This window comes from Fimicolochytrium jonesii, assembly GCF_025526975.1.
Source record: "Fimicolochytrium jonesii strain JEL569 chromosome Unknown EV422scaffold_11, whole genome shotgun sequence".
Taxonomy (NCBI): Eukaryota; Fungi; Chytridiomycota; class Chytridiomycetes; order Spizellomycetales; family Powellomycetaceae; genus Fimicolochytrium; species Fimicolochytrium jonesii.
The window spans coordinates 611684-634306 of NW_026515678.1; the positions used below are offsets into that span (position 1 = coordinate 611684).

A 22623-nucleotide genomic window follows, 5' to 3' on the forward strand; every position below is an offset into this window, starting at 1 on the left:
ACGAGTTGCTAATGATACGATGGCATAGAAACCGGGACTGCTTGTCTAGCAGCTTACTACTTCTGTCTCCCGGGAGCACTGCAATTCCTAGGAGGGGAGAAGAGGGAGCTCAGATGCTTGCTTTGTTGAACCATCCATTCCACGGCAATAAATCGGATCTATGCAGAGGGCAACAGGAGAACACGCGGCCCATAAAGACCTGACTTCTCCGACTTCTCTCCGTCTCCTTCTCAATTTGGTCCGCAATCTAGTCGAGGTTTTCAACTCACGCCATTTGGTGGACCTTGGTGGACGGAGGCACCCGGAGGTGACTGTACTGTATACTGTGTGAGAGATGGGCCGTGGTACGCGTGAGCTACGCGCGCACGAATTGCGACCTCTCATCAGATCTGTAGCCCCCTCTTTCGAACCGGTAGGCTCCCCCACAATCCTCCATATATGTTCCCCCATAATGTTCCCGGCCGTTGCCACGTGCCCGAATTTGCAAAGCTGTCGGGCAGCACTTGAGAGGTTATGGGGTGTGATGGTACGTGACCAAGATTGCTCCTCCTTCCGTACGGGCCGACGATGCAGCCGGAGGGCTACCCTATAAAAGCCAAGGGACGAGAGCACTCTCCATGATGCATCCAGGTCGTCCGTCCATCATAAGCACCTTCCATCCCCCATCTCCTGTCATCATGCTCCTCAAGTTGATCGCCTCCGCGGCCGCCCTCCTGCTCTCCAGCAGCGCGGCCGCCAACCCCGTCTTCTCCTACGACTTCCTAGCCACCAACCCCTTCGACGCCGCCAGCGCCCTCGCCCCCATCTGGCACTTTGACGAAAAAACCTGCGCCCCGACCGACGCCGTCGTCAATGGGCAGCCGAATCCCGGGAACGCTGCCGACTACTGCAATGTGTTCAAGGTGGATCATAATTGTACCCCGCAGCCCCCGTGGAAGGGAGACAACACTCTTGGAGCGAGATTCCCTACTTACTGGTTGAGTCAGTATTGTGAGAAGGACCAGAGTTTTCGGATTCTTTATGATGTTTACTTTTCGAAGGACACGGGGCATCGTCATGATTGGGAGTAAGTTTCTACTGTTCACCATCTAGTCCCGTTCTCTTGGCTGTCGCTACCATTGACTCAGCCGCATTTCCTCATTAGATGGACGATCATAAAACTCACCCGCAACTCACCCGACAACACCTGGACAGCCGCAGGCGCCTGGATGGAACAAGACGGGAAACACCCCTGGTACAACTGGTCCTCCATCTCCACCAACAACCTCGGCCACCCTCTCCTCTACTTTGGAAAATGGCATCACCCGGTGTTCCCAGATCAGCAGACCAGATTCTTCGCGAACACCTGCCCGCCCAATTCCAAGAGCGATTATAGAAGCTCGGATTATATGTGGCCCGCTGCGGATCATTTGGTGCCCGCGAATGTGATTGATCCGAAGTGGAGCTATGGAAATGCGGATTCGACACCCCCGGCGTTTTATCCCAATGGAAAATATGATATTTGCAACTTCTAAATATTGGCGTAAATGTAGTTGTCTATAGGGTAGATAGTATACCAGTACGCATTCCCTTTCTTCACTGCTGTCGCTTTCCCATTTACATTGTGATGCAAGCTGGTGCCTGCTATATATGTTTCCATATTTTATGCATTTACCCTTTCAATGATACTTCCATTCTACCAGCCAAAACGTGGCTGGGTTCAATTCTGAGAAAATGTGTTATGCTGTCGAATCGTGTTAATTCCGACTCTTGGAGTCACTAAACAGCGTCCTTACATTCCTCACCGCAAAGCTTCTGGCAAGATGTACTGTACTGTACCACCCACAACACAACGCATCGTCCACTCTGGGTCCCCCCTCGCCGTTGTAGTCCACCATCCGCCAACATGTCCAACATGTCCGACATATTCGACGACGATAATCGATTATGACAGCGACACCGAGCCGTCCCTCACAGACTGGGAAGACACAAACAGAGAGAATCTAGTGTCATTCCTAAGGAATCCGCAGTGGTCCCACGCACTGCCTAAGCTTGTGCTTTACGAGAGTGATCTTCTCCAAGACCATCCCGGTGCGAAGGAGGAGGACGGCCTGGCCTGTCACGACGGGAGCGTCGATCAGACTCTCCACGACCCCAGTCCAATCTGTGCGCGTAGAAGGGAACTTTAACCAAACCACCCTCCGACGTCCGAGCATAATCCTTCTTGAGCCAGCCCCCTCGTCGATCTATCAACGACATGACGGAAAACCGAGGCTCGAGAAGTTGACCTTCTCTTCCATTCACAGAGGGAAACACATCGGGGAAACCGGAATCGGCCGTCAAGTATGTCACTCACTTCCTTGGCCTTCATTGCAGGTGCTGGATTTTTACTTTTGTTCTCGTTTGCCTGTTTTCCTTCCATTCGTTCGAACCTGTTCAAGATGGCGGATCAGCCTTTGCTCAAGGAAAGGCTTACCTCTCATGTATACATATATAAAGAACGCCCTGTCTACAACTATATATAGATGTACCCGCCATATCAATTTGGTGATCCGATTCGGATCTGAATTTCATTGCAGATGACCTCCCGCGGTTGATGTGACGGGTATGAGTACCACTTTAGGTGTAAGTTTTGGGATGGTTGAAGGCGTCCAGGCTCGAGGACGGCCTCCTGCGGACTTCAGCCACGCAACCGGACTGACCTTTGATTGGCTAACCAGGTTCGGCGAGACGAGATCACTCTGTGAGGAGTGCATCGAGGGAATGGAGGGTCAGATCCATGCCCTCCCTGTCCTTGGACGTCCAGTATTGTTAGTAGTCGCGAATGACTTCACGCGACTGTTTACGTCAGCATCGGAGTTGTCCGTCGCTTAAAACCTTGTGGTCCCAACCTTACCCGCCTCAGATGTGAGACAGAAGTGCACGCAGCGAAGCGAAACCTTATAAGACAGGACGCAAATCAAGGAAAGCACGAAATCCAGAAGGCTAAGCAGAGACGGAAAACCCCACCGGTGATCGTTGCCTTCCGCTCGGAAATACGGAGCTTCGAAGTCCGAGGTCAGTATCGGACCGCCCTCACGAAGGGCATCGGTTTCGCTTGCGTCGAGTCCAGCTTGGCATTGCACAAGCTCATTATATTGCAGATATAATCGTCGCGGCTCGCTCAACTCGCACAACATAAATCAGCGCCAACCGAGTCTCTCCCTCACGACATATCAAGGATCTCTGACCTCAAATGTCCGGCCGTCCTGGAAACGGCCTGCCAAACGCCGTTGACAGCACCGAATCCCTCGAGTCGCCCACCAGTCCGGACTACCCCACCCCCTCCGAGCATCGCGCTCCCCTGCTGGACCAACAGCAACCCCCAGGTCAAGCAAAACAGACCCAACCAAGCCGCCACCTCCCCCCGATCGTCCGTGCATCTGATGGCTCCCGCGAAGACGGGAACGGCGGCGACGGCAGCAACCACTCCAAAAACGCGGCCGAGAATAAGCATGAGTCCCAGGACGAGGAGCACCAAGCGCCGCACGCGGCCAAGCTGCTGATGACGAAAAAAGCCAACTCGGACGAAGACCGCCGCCAGGACTTGATCCACAAACTCCGCTTGAAGGCGGCACAGCTCGGCCCCAACGAGTATGGCGTTACACCCGAAGACCTGTCCCGCATCTGCAATTTCGACAACCGTTCCAGTCCCTCGCTTTTGCAGATGTATAACAACGAGTTCGGCGGGATTGAGGGGTTGGCCGTTTTGTTGAAGGTGGATCTCGAGAAGGGGCTTGAGCGGGTAGATGAAGGCGTTGATGTCGATACTCATGGAAAGAAAGAAACGAAGAAATCGAGGAAACAGCAGGTCGCGCCGGAAATGGGCGACGATGGGGTCCCGCTTCCTATGAAACGCAATATGACCGCCGTAGAAAACGAGTCTCGCCAGGCGGCGTTTGGAACAAACGTCATCCCACCTCCGCGATCAGACACTATTCTTGAGATGGTTTGGGAAACCATCAAAGAAGACCCCATCATCAAAGTCCTGATCATCGGCGCGGCTGTTGTATTGGCACTCGGAACGGCGATCTGCCCGTCGGAAGGATACATCGAGGGTCTGGCTATTTTGGTCGCGGTCGTCATTGTCCTTTCCGTGACGGCCGGAAACGACTGGTCCAAGGACCGCAAATTCAAGAAATTACTCTTGCTGCAATCCGACAAGCGGTGCAAAGTTATTCGCGGTGGGGTCAAGGACCAGGTTTCGAGTTGGGATCTTATCGTTGGGGATCTGGTGGAGGTAGTTGTGGGCGACGAAATCCCCGCCGACGGCCTGTTTGTGAACGGCAACAGATTGGTTGTCGATGAGTCGCCGTTGACTGGAGAATCCATTCCCGTCAAGAAAAACCCTTCATCGCCATACATGTTCTCAGGATGTCAAGTAAGCGAAGGCTCCGGAGTGATGCTCGTAACAGGAGTCGGCACACGATCCAGTGGCGGACAAATCCAAGAACTACTGAACGAGGCTCAAAACGAAGAAACAGTACTGCAAGCAAAACTCCACCAGGTCGCCGTTCTGATCGGCAAAGTCGGTGTCGCGAGCGGTATCCTGACCTTCCTTGCACTTTTGGTCCGGTGGGCGATCGCATGGGGACGCCATGAAGCCAGTGGGTCGGGGTCCTCGTGTTCTGGCTCATCCGACTCGGAGACGCTCGGCCGGATCCAGGCCATCGCCGAAGATTTCGTGATCGGTATTACCGTCGTCGTAGTTGCCGTTCCCGAAGGTTTGCCCCTCGCCGTTACGATTTCGTTGGCGTTCTCCATGTTCAAAATGATCAAAGACAACTGTTTCGTCCGACATCTCGATGCGTCCGAGACAATGGGCGAGGCTACCTGTATTTGCACGGACAAGACGGGAACCCTGACTGAGAACCGCATGACGGTTGTTAAGGCCTTGGTTGGAGATCAGATTCATTATGGGGAAGGATCGGGAGAGGACGCTACGAAAGTGCACCCGTTTTCGCCAACGACGCTGCAACCGCATGTTAGGGATATCTTTACCGAGGGAATCTGCGTGAACTCGAACTGTTTTGTGAAGATGACGGATAAAGGACAGCCGCTCTTTGTCGGATCGGCAACCGAGGGCGCTTTACTGGTGTTTTCGGAGAAGTTGGGAGTTCATTACGATTTCGTGCGCAAGCAGGTCGCTAAAGTAGAGAACGGGACATGGTCGTTCTCGTCGGACAGGAAACGTATGTCTACATTGGTCCAACCTATGGTAGGAGCGATCCCTATGGAAGGAAGCAGGGACAATGGCGGGGACGGTGAAAGCTCTGGACAAGGGTCACCAAAGTACAGGCTTTACACCAAAGGCGCGTCTGAAATCGTCCTTTCGCTCTGCACGCACATCATCGACGCCCAGGGAACAAAAGCCTCACGCATCTCCGCCGACGACATTTCCCGAATCCAACGCACGATCAAGCGATGGGCCTCGCAGGGTCTACGTACACTCGCGCTTTCTTACCGCGACACCGATAAGGAGCTGATGACGTTTGAGAGCTCGAGCCGCAAAGACGACCCGGAACATGATCTCGTTTTCATCGGGCTGGTCGGGATCAAGGACCCGTTGCGGAAGGAAGTTCCTGGCGCGGTCGCAATTTGCCAACGCGCCGGGCTGACCATTCGTATGGTTACTGGAGACAATATCTTGACTGCCTGCAAGATCGCCCGGGAGTCGAACATTATGTTTGGGGAGGGTATCGCGCTCGAAGGGCCGGTGTTCCGCGCCATGTCGTTGGAGGAGAAGATGGCGATTATCCCGCGGCTGCAGGTTCTTGCGCGGTCCTCGCCGTCCGACAAACACACTTTGGTCAACCTACTGAAGCGCATGGGCGAAGTCGTCGCTGTGACGGGAGACGGCACGAACGACGCGCCTGCACTCAAGGAAGCCGACGTCGGGTTCGCGATGGGAATCAGCGGGACGCAAATCGCCATGAACGCGTCGGATATCGTTTTGCTCGACGACAATTTTGTCTCGCTGGTGCAGTCGATCCGGTGGGGCCGGAACGTGCTCAACTGCGTGCGCAAATTCCTGCAGTTCCAGCTCGGTGTCAATCTCGTTGCGATTATCCTGACCTTTGTGGGTTCGTTGACCCAGGGGTCGTCGCCGCTAAGCACCGTGCAGTTGCTGTGGGTTAACCTGATCATGGACTCGCTGGGTGCGCTCGCTTTGGCTTCCGACGAGCCTGAGGATGACATCTTGGACCACCCTCCGCATGCCCGTACCGCTTCGCTTTTGTCTCGGCCTATGCGACAGTATATCGTCATCCAGGTGCTGTTCCAGATCATCGTTCTCCTCTTACTTTTCCTCGGCGGGGCAGACCACTGGGTCCCATACGATGAAAGCTTCTACCACCCGGCCGACGTCACCGGTGACCCAAGTCGCCGCGCCTCGACAATGGTCTTCCTCGTCTTTATCCTCATGCAACTTTCCAACATCGTCATGGCCCGCCAACTCAACGGCGAACTCAACGTCTTCAAGGACTTCTTCCGCAACAAACTCTTTATCCTCATCATAACCGTCATCCTCGCCGTGCAGGTCCTCGTCATCTTCGTAGCAGGCAGTTTCGTCCGCACCTGCCGACTCAACTGGCCTGACTGGGTCGTATGTATTATCCTAGCGCTGTGCAATTTCCCATTCACGATGTTCCTCCGCGCCATGTGCAATTTCCACGAGAACAACCGCGGGAAGGCCAAATGGCACTGGTCGTTCGTCGCACACGACGTGAACCGACACAAGAAGGTCGCTTCGACGACGTTGGCGCCCGCGCCGCAAGCAACGGTCGACATCGATGGCTCGAGCGACTCGGTCACTGAAGCCGAGGCCCGGCCCGTCGCTAAAGGGCCTGCCGGCACAACCACCGAGGCCAACCAGTCTCAAACCCATGTGCCACACCATCAACCGCAGCGTCGGGCAGGCACGCGATGGCAGACGGTGCGTTCGGCGGTGGTGCTGATGGGTGCATTGGAGACCGTTCGGCACGAAGACTTCACCCCGCGTGGACCAGATCCGGGGTTCCTGGAGCACTGGATTAGGTTTAGGAAGGATGTTGGGGCTGTTTTGCCGACTAAAGGGGCGGCGATCGCGAGGAGCTCTGGAAGCTTGCACCAGAGATGATTGGTTGTTTTTGCGGGGATTCGCTTTTGAGGTGGTGGCTCTTTGTTGATGGCTGGGGAAACAAAAAAAGATGTCAAACCATACTAGAGACGTCAGGCTGGGACGCTCTTTCTTTTTGGATATTGCATCGGATGCTCTTGTGCTCCACATGTATCGTACATTGTAATCGGAATAGACTCTTGACCTCTAGACCCGGGTTCCCCATTCAATGCGATGTTGAGGATTGGATGTGAACATCAACGGAACTGCATTGGAAACTGATTTATCGCGCTCACATAACAACAATGAATGCCCAACCACAGCCGTACCAACTTCTGTCGGATTCGTTCTCAAAGACGTCCTAATGCCGGTCGGTTGCTGAACCGCATGTCATTCGGGGTACAATATTCGCTTGCAGTGTGACCTTTATCGATCATTATTGCGTTTCTTGCTGGCATGATGATGATAACGCTGATGTTTCCGATACTGAGTTTCGCCGGAGCATTCATCTTGTTCATAATATCGACAGGTATGTCTATACACAATAGGAATAACATCCTACCTTCCATAATCGCAACACCGCCACCCCTCTCAACCTCAACAGTAATCCATCTTTCCCTGTCTCATCACCGCCAAATACTCGCCCCACCAGGCACATCCGCCGTCCACCCACTCAGCCCCATCGTCGCCTTCAACCCCTGGCTCGGAACCGGAATCGCCACCTCCTCCTTGCCATGCGGTCCATTCTGCGCAAGCGACAGACCCGCAACGCCCCCAATCCCATTTGCACCTCCGCCGTCAAGGGCACTATCATTCCCGCCTCGCCAGATATCGCGCGCGGCATTGAGGGCGCCGACGCTGCCCCGGCGCCGGGTCTTGAGCACCCATGCGTCAATGAAGCCTTTGAGGGCAATGTCTGGGTTGTTGAGCGAGCGGTGCCAGGCTTCGACCGGGTGGTACATCATGGTCATGGGGGACCGCCAGGTGTTGTCGGCGATGAGGCGTGCGCGGAGGGAGGCGTGGTCGTAGTAGTAGCCTGAATGGAGAATACGCGGTGAATATATCAGTCTTGTTATGATTCGTCTTGTGGCGTGTGTGCGAAAACTGTTACGACTCTTACCATCAGGCCCATGCACAGGAATCGCCATCAACCTCCTCGTCAACGCACACAAAAACTCTGGCGGCACCCCCATCTGCTCCGCTCCATTCCCAGCCCTCGCTTGGAGCCTCGCCGCAGCATCCTGCGCATTCGCAGCCGGACCCGTGGCCGAAAGCGGGGTCTTGGACCGTTGCAAAAGACTGCTGTATGTCGCTTGTTGCTGTTGTTGTTGTTGTTGCTGTTGTTGAGGACGCTGTTGGAATGCTTGCTGTTGTTGAAGCGCGGCAGGGAAGGCGTATTGCTGTTGTTGCTGCTGCTGTCTATGCGGAGCGAGCCCTGAGATGGGTAGGCCGTCATAATACCCTGAGAACCGGTCGCGGTCGTAGAACGTTGCCGATCCGTTCGCCATAGGTAGAGACCCGACCGCTACTTCATGGGGCTCCATATTCCCACCCTCGGTCTCGCTCTGAGACCAGAAACGGCTCGGGCTAGGCTGACCAGGCACATGCGGCTCCCCCCACGCGTCAATGAGAGATGCAACGGGACCATGACCGCCAAGCGATTCGTAGGTGTCGGAAAGACCGTTGGCGGAAGCCGCGCCAGCAGAATACGATTGAGCGGCGTGGTCGAGTATCGGGTAGGCCGGGAAACTGTAAGCATGCTCAGGTACCGCTTTGATGTTATTCGCAAGTAAATCGCTTGATGAAGCCGTTTGTCCATTATCAGCAATCCGACTCGAATTCGCAAATCGGTCCTGATTGGGTTGCGCCACCCCACTGCGCATGTTGGCCGCCTGTTCCGATCCAATATGCTGTTGTTGCTGTTGGTGCTGCTGCTTATTCTGCCCATCCCCAGCAAACTCATCCTCCCCAGCCGCCTGCTGGTTTGACCTCTCACCCGCACCCCTCAACCTCTGCACAGCCCCCAGCATCCTCGTCAAGTGCCCAATCTTCTCCACCCCAAACGTATTCACAAGATCGTCCTCCGTCAACGTCTTCAGGTCCTCAAACGCCACCTCCTCCTTCGTGAACGCTTCAGCGTACTCGGCAAGATCTAACGAGCGCAACCAGCTGATCACGCCCGTGACGGGAATGTCCCCGCGCGGGCAAGGGTCGACAGGCTTCTGTTCCTTGATGAGGTGCATGATGCGTTTACGAGGGCCGACTTTCGTGATCCCGAGACGCACAAGATCGGATTCACGGAGCAGTTGCAGATCGCCGTATGTGACGGCGTGGGCGGCGAAGGTCGGGTAGTGCTGTTGAAGACCCAGGTGGGCTAGGAAGGCTTGCAAATCGAGGTCGGCTGATTTGTGTGTATCGGGTGATGGGTCGGGTATAGTGTCCCCGAGGTATGAGGTTGGTGCGTGGGTATCAATCGCACCTTTGCCGGAGCCGATCTCGATGTTTCCGAATTGGACCGGGAGATGTATGCCGGTATCTCCAGGGGTATGCTCACCGCCCTCGTCGGAAAGTGCAATGCCGTTGTCGGTTGCGGTCGAATCGCCGTGCTCAGCGTGCTCCGTCATTTCCGCCGCGCTCGCCACACCAGCGGATACGGCAGGTCTCTTCGTCCGAGACCGCGTCGCCGGTGCTGGTGCCGCCCTCCTCGCCGCCAACGGGCTAACCGCTACCTGCGACGGCTGCGACGTCTCGGACAGCGCCGAGGCACCCGTAGCAGGCACCACCAGCCCCGCATTCGAATTCTTCCGCCTGCGCGTCCCACCCCTCGTCCCCCTCCTCCTCAACCGGGGTGTGCTCCCCACATACTCAAAGTTGTCCTGGTCCCCATCCTCCGACTCCATCTGCGTGCCCACGTCGTCCGTCTCGCGGGGTGTGTACGGCGGTGGTGGTTCGTCCATCTCTTTCACAGGTACTTGCTCTTTCTGCTGTGTGGGTGTCGCCGTTTCCGCATACGCGGAATCACTCCCGTCTTCGATGATGTTAGACTCTTCTTCTGTGGTGGTGGGTGAACCCACGCCAGATTGCGCGAGGGACCGTCCACTTCCACTCCTGGTGATGTGGTCACGCGACGCCCGGTCCGCCTCCGCCCTCAGTTTCGCAGCCGCCTCACGTTCACTCAAAAACACCTCAATCTGCAATCGCCTCCTCTCCATCGCCTTATTTGCGTCCTCTATTTCCCGCACCAGCAGCCTCGTCGCCATATCCACCTCGCGGAACCCGGCCTGTCCGCCCAGGTACTCCTTCTGCTCCAGCGCGACGCGGCAGACCGCTAGAATCCTGTTGTAGCAATCGCGGTTGGCGATGGACAGTGAAATGTCGGAGGGCTGATTCGTGTCGGGGACGATGGAGACTACACGTAAAGCGGGGCGATTGCGGATGACGGCCTGTACGGTCTGCACGATCTGGTTTCTGATCGTCGGTGGGAGGATGTACGGTGTGTCTGCCGGGTACATGATCGGAAGCGAATACAGCAAGTCCTCGAGATCCGAGAGCGAGCCCTCACGACGGACATCGTCGAATGAACAGACGGTCGTGGTCGACGGCCTGCGACCCGTCACCTCGTGCATCATATCCGCCGCAAAGCTGTACCGACGGGATCCTTTGTCGGATACAAGGTCCTCATCGTCTTCAGCACCGCCTTCATCCTCATCTCCTGCGTCATTGTTGTCTCCACGATCATCGCCATCCTCCTCGTCCTCGAGATGCACCCGGCCGTCTCCGTCCTCCTTAAGCAGCGCTTTGACGAGTTCATTGAGTTTGCTCTTCCACAGATGCTGCTCCTCATTCCGCGCCACCCGGGCCTCGAGATCAACGACTATGTCCTCGGTTTCAGAGACAATGTCCTCCATACGGCTTCGGCGGGCTTGGTCCAGAAGCTTTCGTAGCTTTGACAGTTTCTCGGTAGTGGGGACGTTTCCGGTTTGATTGATGACGAGGGAGATTTGGCCACGGAGGCGCTTTGCTAATCTGCTGCGGCGCTCTTCTTTGCTTTTCTCCATTTCTTCCCGCCTCATTTGCCGGACGGCCTGGATATCTTCGATGTAGTGGTCCAGAAAGGTGGACCATTCGCCGATGCCCAGATTGTTTTCAGCCTGCAATTGGAGTACTTTAGTGTTACTTGACGAGACCGCCGGCAGTGAGTGCTTGACATGTCTGCAATATTTACCCTGACTCGGAAGGAGTAGTGCCCGGGTGGTAATACATCAGTCCACCACTCAGTGCTCCATCCCAGATATATTCTGACCCACTCGCTGGAAACGCGTTTCAGTATCACCATACCGTTGCGGTTTCAGTACCACCCTTCAAATATCTTACCTTGCTTCCGGCCCCATGCTTCGTTGTTTGACATGGAGCTCATATCGCGAGATCTGCAATTCCTCAGCCGAAGCGCAACTCCAACTCAGTAGAACACGTGAGTGGCCTCGCTTCGAATCCGTGAGGATGGTATCCATAGCGCGTGGCATGGTGCATTGATGCGGAAAGCCGCCGGTGAGTCGTCTGTGGTCGTTAGGATTAACTGTTCGGCTTGCTTGGCCGCCTGAAAGAAGAGGAGAAGGGGCTTCCTACTCAGATACTGTGTAAGCCGATAAAAAAAAGCTGGCACCCAGATTTACCTGCACCATCGCGCTTTGTGACTGGACGATGTCCTTCCTGGTCGGCGTTCTTCGAAGGCTTAGGTAAAGTTGCGAGGAAGGCATTGTGATCCATCATTTGGATATAGCGGCGCCTGAGTTCTGTGTCTGTCAGGACTTGATGGGCAGTCTGCAGCTCCTGAAATCTCTCTACAAAGCACATGAAGGGTAAGTATCCGGTGAATATATGGCAAGAAGGGGTCATTTGACATACGATAATCGTTCTCGGTGGGCGTTCCGATCTTGTCAGGGTGGTACTTCAAGGAAAGGTGCTTGTACCGTTTCCGGATGACCTCCATCAGCGATTGATGCCCCTGATCCGCTAGAGTGTCCAACTCCTTGCCGCGCTTTTCCAGCCCCGTCACTTTCTCGCGCGCTTCCGCAACTTCCCTGAATGCTAGGCCGCACAGTAGTTGGAAAGTGGTTTCGTTCCGGATGGGACCTGTGTGGAAGTATCGTCCTGTATCCGACACCAGTGTTCCTTCGTTTTTGATGACATCCACTATTCGGCAAATGTCCTAAGGATGCACGAGCGCTTATTTCAGTACTAGTAATCGAGAATGACCCACATCCGACGAGCATATATACCTTTGGCCCTGACACGGACGCTAGGGATGCCTGGGCTTCCACGAACGTCAGCACGTTTGTACTTGTGACCGTAAGGCCTCCCGTTACTGGGAATCCCTTCTTTCTAGCCGCGCGTTCGGCGTTCTTCTTCTCTCGTTTTCGTGCCGCGCGTTCTCTCTCGTCTAACTTTTTTTCTTCTTTCTTTTTGTCCTGCTGTAGTTCTCGCCGCGCCTGCTCGACTTTTCCAAGAGCCTCTTCCGCTTCCGTCAGCTCCTCCCTCGATTTCACTATTTCCTCGGCAAGGGCGATTTGCTCCTGAAAGATCCCGACAAGAGTTCTGGCCGTCTCGTCATTTTCGAGGTTTAGGACCTGAAAGAAGTGCGGAAGAGGTCCGCGGGTCTTGAGACTGGGAGCACGGGAGGCTACCTTGGTCTTTTGTGTGGAGACGGCAGCCTCGGGTTGCGACGATGCTGCAGCCATTGCTGCGCAAACGGTCCAAGAAGCTGTGCGAACGAAGTGATCGACGCTGCGCAATGGCTGTAACTACGGCTTTCCAGTGCTACTCCTGGTGCCTCAGAGGTTGACGGTATCGTTCCTTCCACGAACGTTCGTACGCCCCGCTGAGCTCAACTTCTGCGAAATGCGTCCGATAACAGTGTGCTGCACGTAAAATGAGCCTAGAATGAGGACTGATCCGCTGGCTGGCCTTGAGCCGGCTGCTAGCTAGTGAGTCGGTATGTCTGCGGTCTCTGTTGTACTGTCGTTCGAAGTGATCACCAACCTACAAGGGAGGAAATTTGCACGAGAATAAGGATATGGATCTGGGGCGAGTCGCGAAAGGTTAGGGCCTTGGTTGAGCCCGTGGGGTATTGAGTATCGTTCCGACCGGCGTGCGGCGAGGCCAGCTGCAGCGGCAAAGGGAAGGAACGGCGGGATGGCGAGGGGAACGTAGGGGTGGTTGCGGGGTCGCCGGCTCGCTTTGGTGTTGTTGTTGATGTTGTTGGGGGTTGGGTGTTGAATAGTAAGCAGCTCAGCGATAGTGCGGGTTGTCCGTGGGAGCCATCGCCATGATTCAATAAAGAATGCGACGTGTTCGCCGCGTCAGCTTCCCTCTTTCCCCTGGCTTGGCTTGATCTGGGCTTTATCCGTGGGCTTTATCCCACCCACCGGACATACACCCACGGCGAATAGCTGCTGCGGCCATATATACGACAGGCCATACTTTCTCACCTGGCACTCACTAGCTCCCCGTCGCTTCTGCTGAGAAGCTCATGTCATGTCTATAGTACAGTCTTATAAGGGGGAAAGGGGAACAATGCGGTTATACTGTGTCCTGTACCATCTTGTGCCATGTCGAATGCCTTCGCGCTCCAACGTCATACGGCCCGGTGCCAGCGTATCACATAGGTCGTACCCCAAAGCAACAAGCATGGCCGAAGGGCGCTCTATATAAGGCGGTTGCAGGAACGGACCTTGGGTCACGCTGTGAACTCTTTTTCGGGAGGTGAACAGTCGCCAAGCATTTGCGAATTTCACTGGTGGGGACACAGGGGTCAGCGGTAAAGCATCATGGCACTCCGTTCCCGTCAGAATACCGGTGGCGGCCTCTATGACGAGCACAGACTGTCAGTGGACAACTACGATGGGACGACGACCAGAGAGACGAAACCACTTCTGCCAGGACATGTCGGGTCTCGCCCGAAGGTGCGTGGTCGGCTGTGGCACTTTGCTCGATGAAGGAGGACGTGGGCTGAAGTGAAAGATTCTCTTGCCCCGTTAGTCCACGTGGATAGAGTCTCTGGGGAGGTTTTTTGTTTTTGCCAGCATTGCAACCATCTCTTTTCTGGGATGGAAGACATTTTCGGGAGCCTCCCGAAATTCCCATGGCCGGTAAGAAAGTGAAAAACAAGGTCTTTCAAAAGCGATCACGTCTGATGATACCACCATCCCCCAGAGATTACTATTTGATCCATAACGCTCGTGTATATACGGTGGATCGTAGTCTCCCGAATGTGGACGCCTTTGTGGTGAAAGACGGTCGATTTGTTGATGTTGGACTTTCATCCGAGTTGCTTGACCGGCATCCCTCGGCTGCCCGGTTTGATGGGCAGGGCAAAACCATCATACCCGGACTAATTGATGCTCATGGGGTACGGCATCTGTGTGAATTGGCAACAACGAGAATCGAAGGTGTTTTCTCACGAACCTTCCCAGCATCTCCTCGAACAAGGACTGTTCATGTCGAGAGCCGATGTGAAAAACTCCACAACTCTTGCGCAAGTGCGCAACTCCCTGCTGAAGTACCTGGACGCGCATCCTGAAATCGAAAAGAACGGAGAATGGATTTTTGGCAGTGGCTGGGATCAGACGGTGGGGATCATATTTTCCCACCATATTGACCGGCAACGCATTGACCCATATGAATCTAATATATAATCGTCGAAACGCAATCAGCTCTGGAGCGAGACCAACTTCGCCTTCCCCAAAGCAACCGACCTCGACGCCCCCACCCGTCTCCAACACATCCCGATCTGTCTCTATCGCGTCGACTATCACGCCTACTGGCTCAACACCGCCGCTCTCGCCCTCATCCAACCCCATCTTCCCGCCCCCGGCACGCCCATCGACGGCGGAGAGATCGTCCGCGATGCCGATGGGCATCTCACGGGAGTCTTTGTGGATAATGCGATGGGGTTTGTGGACGCTGCGTTGCCGAAACCGAGTGAGGCGAGATTGAGGGATGCGTTGAGACTTGCGACGGGGGAGATGGTGAGGTTTGGGTTGACGGGGTTGCATGATGCGGGGGTTACGCCGGAGGGGATTGACTTTTTGAAACGGTCAGTTACGGGTATGGCGTTTGGGAGCAATGCCTTCAGGAGCTGAGACGATCATCTCTCAACCATGCAGAGCCGCAGATGAACGCCTAATGCCGATCCGCAACTACATCATGATCCGCTGCGAGACACCGGAGTACTGCGGACACCTGGCGCCGAAGTTCAAGAACTATCGTGATCGGTTGACTGTCAATTCCGTGAAGCTTTTCTTTGATGGCGCCTTGGGTTCTTGGGGCGCTGCGATGATTGAGGTAGATTATGGAATGCTGTTGTCCTCACTGCTGCTGATATAATCTTACCGATTTTGCTAGCCTTATGCAGGTCTGGATGCATCGCCAATGGTAACGAGGTCATGGCTGTCATCTAACCCCTCTTGCTTGCAGATGATTCTACGAAGAATGGTCTCATGCGAATGTCCTCCGAACAATTCCGAAGCCTGGCTTACAAGGTATGTTGTCCGCCTGATACATTTCAGGTGATACATACTAACAAGCTCATACGCACATCCAGTGGGCCAAGAACGTAAGTCTAACCATTGGGGAAGCATTCCTCACGCCCAACCGCTGATAGATTCACACAGGGTTACCAAGTCAATGTACACTGCATCGGCGACCGAGCAAACCGAATCGCGTTGGACGGATTTGAAGCGGCCTTTCGTAACCTGAGTCTGACTGCAGATGAAGCAAGGGAACGGAGGATGCGGATTGAGCATGCGCAGATCATTGTAGGAACAATGTTTGTGTGGTTATGTGATTTCTGGAATAGGTTGCCTGATTTCTGTGTGTGATGGTTTTCAGGCCCCGGAGGATATCGAACGGTTTGCGAAACTGGGGATCATCCCGTCCATGCAACCTACACACGGTATGTTCGGTCTCGCATCTACGTAAACTCATTGATCTCCGGTAACCTATGGCTACAAATCCAGCAACAAGCGACATGACCTACGCCGAAACCCGCCTCGGCCCCTCCCGCATCCGTACCGCCTACGCCTGGAAATCCCTCCTCAAAACCGGCACACCCCTCGCTCTCGGGTCCGATTTCCCGATTGAAGGCGTCAACCCTCTGCTCGGCATCTACGCGGCTGTCACCCGCTTGGATGTGGATGGTGGCTCTCCGCATGGGAAGGGTGGGTGGTATCCCGGTGAACGGTTGACGGTGGACGAGGCGTTGAGGGGGTTTACGGTGGATGCTGCTCGGGCCGCGTTTCAGGAAGGGGAGGTAAGTGTGGTGACCTTTGCGTGAGGGTCCCCTACCTTGCAATGCGTGTATTGAACTGCACCGTTTCACTCTTACCCAGCTGGGATCGATCACCCCGGGCAAGAAAGCGGATTTTGCGGTATTCGATCGGGATTTCGTTGGAGGCGAGCCGAGCGAGATACTCAAGGCACGGTGCCTCACTACTGTTGTTGGTGGCGGCGTGGTGTATGGGCAGCTCTGAAAACGGATCCCCACGCGCACTCTGGGTGCGTTCCTGGATATCTTTATGGTCGCGGCGTATGAACTACTTTAGATTCAGCGATTGAAGGCAGCCAGCCAACTACATAGGAGATTTGCAGGTCTTTGAGTGAATGGGGTCGAAGACGCTTGGTACAAGCTATCTCTACGCAGCTAGAGCGAGGTCGTTTTGATCCTACATCGCGTCCTGGGGATCAAATGGGTCTGCCCAACCCCCTGGAATGTAGTAGGTCGATCCATTCAAATATGAGGTCTTATTCAATCGTGCACAGATCGATGCAAATTTCCATCCTTGAGATCAATCGTCCTGATTTAGACACTGAGGTTTGGCGGAACCGCAGGAAAACTATGTTGGGGCCCCCTTCCGTTTGTTTTTACCGGTCTTTACTTGTCGAGAGAGAGTACTCTCCACGCTTTTAAGAGCTTTTTTGAGTTTTTTAACCTCTATCTTCTGTCCAAATTTCTCGTCATGATAACCCAACGCTTTGAAGGGCTTCATCTTCTTTGCTGAGAAGAGGCATATGATCCCTGAAGCTATGTCATCTGCGAGATTTTCGGGCAGTTCTGTGATGTCACACTGTTTTCCCTGGAGCAGAGACTTCAAACCCGTGCATACTCGAATATCTGTTGCTGAACATCAGTTTCTTCTGAGGCATTGTGGACTCACCCGCCGCCACAGCATATCTGACCTGCTAGGAGACGTATCTCGTCCTTCGCATCACTTAAAGTATCACGCACCCAGTTCCGAGTGAGATCGGGTTTAAAACCGTTGTCGTCAAATGTCCCCCTCTCCGTCAAAACCGTCCGAATGGCATTATTGAAATCATTGTCGGTGCGAAGATTTCGCAACCAAGCTCGGAAGCTTTTCATATCCGGGACCGCCACAGTCTTGAGATCTGCCAATTCCGATGATAGTCTCTCGTCTAGGTCCGCCTGAGGTGAGTACGCCACCATGGAACTATCAATGTAGCTCTGCATACTCACCGCATTCTTTCCATTCACGGGTAACCTTGGACAAACCTGATCGGAGGTCTCTGATAGGCTTATCCATGGCACATGTCGCGCATAGATGGGTGGTCTTTTTCGCAACGGCATTCTTACATCGTCGAAGATGCTCATCGTTTGAGCTCCTGCATGTGGCATCATCGCAGATGTGATGACATTGCCCACAGCTGCCCTTTTCATCCCGCGGCAAGCCGCATATGCCCCGAACTTTTCGATCACTGCCACATACTGTTTTGACACTTCGATTAGTCGTTCACGTACGATCCTACCACCCAGCCAAATCACGTACCGAGGACCTTGGCACAGCCTCTCCGCGGTCGCTTCCTTTTCAGCACCTCGGTGTTATCTCGTTGTTCCATTTCATGCACGCTAGACGCAACAGTTGCCTGTGTGTCAGGCGCCGCTGACCCCGCAGATCGGGGAATGTCTCGGTCTTCTACCATTCGCGATTCCAAGTCGTGTTCACTTTGGAGTGCTTGGCGGGTGTTCGTATACTCCATAACATCACAGGCATCCTCATCTTTCAGTCTTTGCGTTTCAGTTACCTCCGGGGGCTCCGGCACTGGCACGTGGTCAAGCTGCATGTCTGCCGGCCCCATCATTGTAGATTGAACAACTGGCTCTGTGTCAGGCGCCACTGACATCAGGTTTTGGTCTTCTACCATTCGTGATTCCAGGTTGTTGTCATTTTGATCCTCATCTTTCAGTTGTTGCGCTCCAGTTTCCTCCCCGGGGGTCGGCATTGGGACGTTATCAAGCTGCATCTCCGCCGGCCCCGACATGGCAGATTGAGTAAGCTCTGTCTGTCGGTTTTCCACAACTGGCGATCCCGGGCCATTTTCCTCGAATGCTTCAAGCAAACTGGTGTCATACTTCCCAGAATCGAATGGATCTTCAAGCTCCGGATCTTCAAGCTCCGGACTTATCCTTAGAGGTTTCCTGGTCCTGCATTGTAACAACCACGGGCGTTAGGTTGCGCTCAAGTACTGCGTCAAACAGAAACGCTACCTCTGGAATCTCGTCCAGCTCGAGAAAGTCAATTGCATACGCGTCTCGAATGCTCTGCAGCAAGTAACTATTGTTCTTCTCAAAACTCTCTCTCTTCCAGTGGCGTCCTGTGACCAGATCGCCTTCCTTTGTTTCGACTTCCAATTTCAGCACCTTTCTGGTCAGTTCGAAAGGCTGGGCGGCGCCAGTAGAAGTCACTTCATATCCCTTTCTTTTTTCATTCCAAGGCTTATCGCCAAGAGACGAATTATGACGGTCCACCAGAAGCGTTAGGTTTCCTAAGCGGTGCACGTGTTTCCGTAAATACTCTCGGTCCGGTTCCCCGTCCAGGCCTATGTAGGAGATCAATATTATTGGGGAGAAATAGAACATCCGAGATACATCGCTTGCCTTTATCGCTTTGAGGAACTATATGTTCCAAGGTCACCCTGCCGTAGTCCATGCCAATATAAGATTTACACCCAGGTTCCTCCTTTAGCAAGTTGCACCGCAATAGAAGGTGCTGTATTGCATATGACTTCGCTCTGTTATATGTATTGCCTCTGAGAATTTCCGCGAACTTTCTGACATGTTTATCTTCCGCCCCAAGTTCGGGATACCTTGTGAGTCGCGTAAGTTCATGAAACATAATCGTTCAGAGCAGTCCGGATCCCTTACCAGCGAAACTTTTCTTCTTTAGGCCCTTTCAGGATACAATGCAATACATCATACAGGCGATCTGCGCAGAAGTCGGTCAACTTGTTTTTCCTTGTATTTTTCGCTGCGGCAACTTGCCAGATGGCAACGGAGCGTTCAAGATTGTACCACATGGGTTCTGCGTCTGGAGAACCCATCTTCGGCAAGCGGTTCTTGATATGTGCAGCGATGATGAGGCTCCGCCAGAAGTTCCACGGGCGATTGTTGGTGATGTAGAGCATTTCAATGGCCCACCAAGCTCTGCCGGCTACTTTCTCGTCTGCATTGGAATTTATTTCTTCGATTGCTCGTTTCTTCAATTCTGCGCGAGGTTTTGGGCTCTTCGGTCCCTTCTTCTCATTCAAAAAAAACTCATCCAGAGTGGTCAAGATACCATGTGCAGCTTTGATATCTGGGAAGAAGGAGGAAAATGTCTCCGACTGATCAACATGGCAAAGAGACTTGATGAAGATGTGTTGCGGAGAGCCCGGATCTTCCAGGTCGGAATCCAGTGCCAATTTGAAGTTCGGTCTCAGGTCTTTCTGCATTGACATGGGATATCACGTCAAGAAATGCGTGCGGGTACTCAAACACAGATTTCTCACTCGTACCTTAACAAAATATATCAAACACAAGTGCTCCAAAAGCTCTTTCATGCCTTCGTCACCCCGATCCTTTCTTGTAGCTTGCCAAATTTTCGCATGCGATTTCTCAGCTGTCGCCGACCCTTTTCTTTTGATTTGAAATAGTTTCTCGGAGAATAAGGCCCCAAAGTAGTCCACGGCCGTGACGTCGACCCCTCTCGTGTTGAGAGCGCGAAAGGTGCGATACGCAGAATCCAGGTCCCTGACCTCCATTGTCACCATCCGACAGCTTGTGAAAATGTACTCGGCGACTTCCAGCATTGTCGTCGAACTGGGTGCATCTGATGAAACTGGTGCTCCGTCGTCACCATCGTCACCACCCTCGTTTGCAACGGCCGGACTCAGCCCCCATTCTTCCTCCAAGTATCTCTTGATTTCGATGCAATTATCTATGATGCGTTTCTGGAATTTGGCATCTAACCGGTTTCCGTTTTCGACCTCTCCCATGTCAAGAAAATGGTGCATATTGGTCTGAAGAAACGACTCAGGCACCGACATGCAAGCCTCATAAGAGAGCAGGTCGATAACTCACCAGCACTTCTGCCCATTTCTTGTCATAGTCTAAGCCTTCCGGATCGTCGTAACACATTCTAAAACAGTTTTCATCATCATCCGGGTCCGTCTCCACAAACTTTGAATGGGCGTCTTCGTTTCCCTTATCAAGATAACGCAATACAGCCAAAATGAGAATCAATGTCGTAATCCTCTGCTGCCCATCCACTATGGAATAACAATCCTGCTGATCTTTCTCATTCCTCCAAAGGACGAGTGCGCCGAGAAAATACGTCGAGTCCTTCTTTGACCTAGTGAAAGCATTCTTGATATCTTTAAGAAGCTGGATTACGTGGGGTGCCGTCCAGCAGTATGGTCGTTGGAACTTGGGAACTACCAATCGGTTGCACCTCGGAGCTGTGTGGCCGAAGCTGATGTTAATTTATTAGCAGGAATCAATCTTGATACACGTCGAAACCTACGATTTCCATCACGAAATAAATGCGACAGAGATGTTTCAAAGACGTCTTTGAGGGACCCATTCTCGATACGGCTACTGGCTTGAAAGCTTTTTTGGTGTTGCCTCCATCGCTGTCGCATCAGTGTAGTCCAAAATTAGCGGGAGAAATTCATGTGCACATGCAGCAAATTCAAGGTCGAAGGTTCAACGGTGACAAAGGGAGATTACCTAATGAACGCGTCCACCGTGAATGGAGCGAGTTCGCAGCAGACTTCACGCTTCCGCCCATCAGCGTAGATGTCGCATCGGTGTCCTACGAAGCGAAGGCCACCGCGAGGTGCCAGTGCTCAGTGATGGAAAGCACTTTCCAAGCTGATCGTCCATGACCTGAGCCACTTCCTACACGCGTGCACCGTATCTCCTGCCGCGTAACGCCTGAACCGGAAACTTCGACATTCATCGTACAACCAATTGCACGTTTGCGCATTGGTGTTGTCCGTGTTTTGCTCAGGCAGATTGGCACTAATCTATCTTCATATCCGTAGTGTGACTTTTCGAATTCCCGGGATTTTCAATCGCCATGTGATTGCTATCACTCTAGTAATCGATCCTGCCGTTCATACGATTTGGGTTCACCTGAGGAACCAGGATGTCCAAAGGCTGCCAGCCGGATCTTTTGACACTACATTCCGACGCCTGCTGCACATTGTCCTTTCATTGGTCCCGCTCTCCGCGACGTTTGACCATTTTCCTCGAATGCTCCTTACAAAAGTCGGCCAAAGTTCTGACAAGGTGTCCAAATACGTGGCTGTCGTGTTCCTTCAGTCGCAGTCATATACGATAAGTGGGGTCTGCGCTACGCATTCATCTCGTTCCGAGCTCCTGGGCGAAAGGCGATGGGCCGTCGCAAAAGTTTATCTCGGCTTGCATTCGTTTTGGTTTTTCGAAAGTCATTTCATACTTGGCCAGCTGTGTGGATGTCTCAACATACGAAGACGGAATTATTGGGGACTACATTTTGGGCAAAACTTTCAGGCGCAAACGACGTTCTGCAATGTATACTAGCATATTTACACACGCATGAGCCAACCGACCTGTGCGTTCGATTCCTTTCGGCTACTTCAAGCTGAACGACTTCCTGCAACTTCAAGATTCCCTTGATCTCAAGCCCCATGCCGTTTATTGGTTCGCGAGCTATCAAGAACTTATCCGGAATGCTCGCGTTCTGAAATCGATCATGAAAGATATTCGCAACCTGCAAAATTCAAAGTTGACTTGATGGTGGAAATCTTTATGCTACAGTAGTGGATACAGTCGCTAAACTAAAAAGTGATATATCGACTCTTCCAACTCGTTTCAAATGGATCAAACTGCTTTCGCTGCCAAGACAAACATGGCATCTGGAATCATCTAGCACATTCTGGCATTAAGTAGCGTCGTCCGCTCGGGCCCAATCGAAAGGGCTAGCGCAGCCCGGGCAAGTGACGTGATCGCATCCTCGAGTTTTCTCTGCAACGAGGTGGACAAAATACGAACAAGTGATGTACCAAGGTCAGCTCGTCTAAGGTTCACGACGGATCGGCCTTCAATCGCGTGACGAGAGCTCCGTAGCCCCTATTCATGGATGGACGCACCGATGAACATGCCACAATTCGGGCATTTGCGGATATCAGAGGCT

At 53.4% G+C, this 22623-nt stretch overlaps 7 protein-coding genes across 7 annotated transcripts; 4 read left to right on the forward strand and 3 right to left on the reverse strand.

The window, feature by feature from the left end:
- Window positions 1–677: 677 nt before the first annotated feature.
- EV422DRAFT_595518 (uncharacterized protein) lies at window positions 678–1718 on the forward strand (the record flags this gene model as incomplete). Its single annotated transcript, XM_053073596.1, has 2 exons — window positions 678–1066; window positions 1145–1718. The coding sequence occupies 2 exons, from the start codon at window positions 678–680 to the stop codon at window positions 1512–1514; spliced, it is 759 nt and encodes a 252-aa protein (XP_052925782.1). The 3' UTR covers window positions 1515–1718.
- Window positions 1719–1759: 41 nt separating this feature from the next.
- On the forward strand, window positions 1760–2748 carry EV422DRAFT_529323 (uncharacterized protein). The gene is made up of 2 exons (XM_053070328.1): window positions 1760–2143; window positions 2336–2748. Exons 1-2 carry the CDS (start codon window positions 1803–1805, stop codon window positions 2502–2504), a joined length of 510 nt encoding a protein of 169 aa, XP_052925783.1. The 5' UTR covers window positions 1760–1802; the 3' UTR covers window positions 2505–2748.
- A 775-nt stretch (window positions 2749–3523) lies between these two features.
- Window positions 3524–7135, forward strand: EV422DRAFT_496302 (uncharacterized protein; the record flags this gene model as incomplete). Its single annotated transcript, XM_053067867.1, has 2 exons — window positions 3524–5236; window positions 5312–7135. The coding sequence occupies 2 exons, from the start codon at window positions 3524–3526 to the stop codon at window positions 7133–7135; spliced, it is 3537 nt and encodes a 1178-aa protein (XP_052925784.1).
- Window positions 7136–7522: 387 nt separating this feature from the next.
- On the reverse strand, window positions 7523–13025 carry EV422DRAFT_55652 (uncharacterized protein). Its single transcript, XM_053071907.1, has 7 exons — window positions 12394–13025; window positions 12020–12323; window positions 11788–11955; window positions 11489–11711; window positions 11340–11424; window positions 8235–11265; window positions 7523–8150 (listed from the first exon to the last, which is right to left on the reverse strand). Exons 1-7 carry the CDS (start codon window positions 12850–12852, stop codon window positions 7741–7743), a joined length of 4680 nt encoding a protein of 1559 aa, XP_052925785.1. The 5' UTR covers window positions 12853–13025; the 3' UTR covers window positions 7523–7740.
- Window positions 13026–13941: 916 nt separating this feature from the next.
- EV422DRAFT_567475 (amidohydrolase family-domain-containing protein) lies at window positions 13942–16644 on the forward strand (the record flags this gene model as incomplete). The annotated part of the gene is made up of 13 exons (XM_053072540.1): window positions 13942–14076; window positions 14153–14262; window positions 14327–14522; window positions 14587–14742; window positions 14827–15209; window positions 15280–15457; window positions 15518–15527; window positions 15590–15654; window positions 15717–15728; window positions 15787–15930; window positions 16004–16067; window positions 16132–16424; window positions 16504–16644. 13 exons carry the CDS (start codon window positions 13942–13944, stop codon window positions 16642–16644), a joined length of 1887 nt encoding a protein of 628 aa, XP_052925786.1.
- Window positions 16645–16718: 74 nt separating this feature from the next.
- EV422DRAFT_55666 (uncharacterized protein) lies at window positions 16719–19153 on the reverse strand. The gene is made up of 6 exons (XM_053071910.1): window positions 19065–19153; window positions 18675–19006; window positions 17956–18611; window positions 17646–17894; window positions 17351–17584; window positions 16719–17285 (listed from the first exon to the last, which is right to left on the reverse strand). The coding sequence occupies exons 2-6, from the start codon at window positions 18710–18712 to the stop codon at window positions 17008–17010; spliced, it is 1455 nt and encodes a 484-aa protein (XP_052925787.1). The 5' UTR covers window positions 18713–19006; window positions 19065–19153; the 3' UTR covers window positions 16719–17007.
- An 807-nt stretch (window positions 19154–19960) lies between these two features.
- EV422DRAFT_529358 (uncharacterized protein) lies at window positions 19961–21113 on the reverse strand. The gene is made up of 3 exons (XM_053070329.1): window positions 20968–21113; window positions 20526–20902; window positions 19961–20433 (listed from the first exon to the last, which is right to left on the reverse strand). The coding sequence occupies exons 1-3, from the start codon at window positions 21083–21085 to the stop codon at window positions 20410–20412; spliced, it is 519 nt and encodes a 172-aa protein (XP_052925788.1). The 5' UTR covers window positions 21086–21113; the 3' UTR covers window positions 19961–20409.
- Window positions 21114–22623: the final 1510 nt, after the last annotated feature.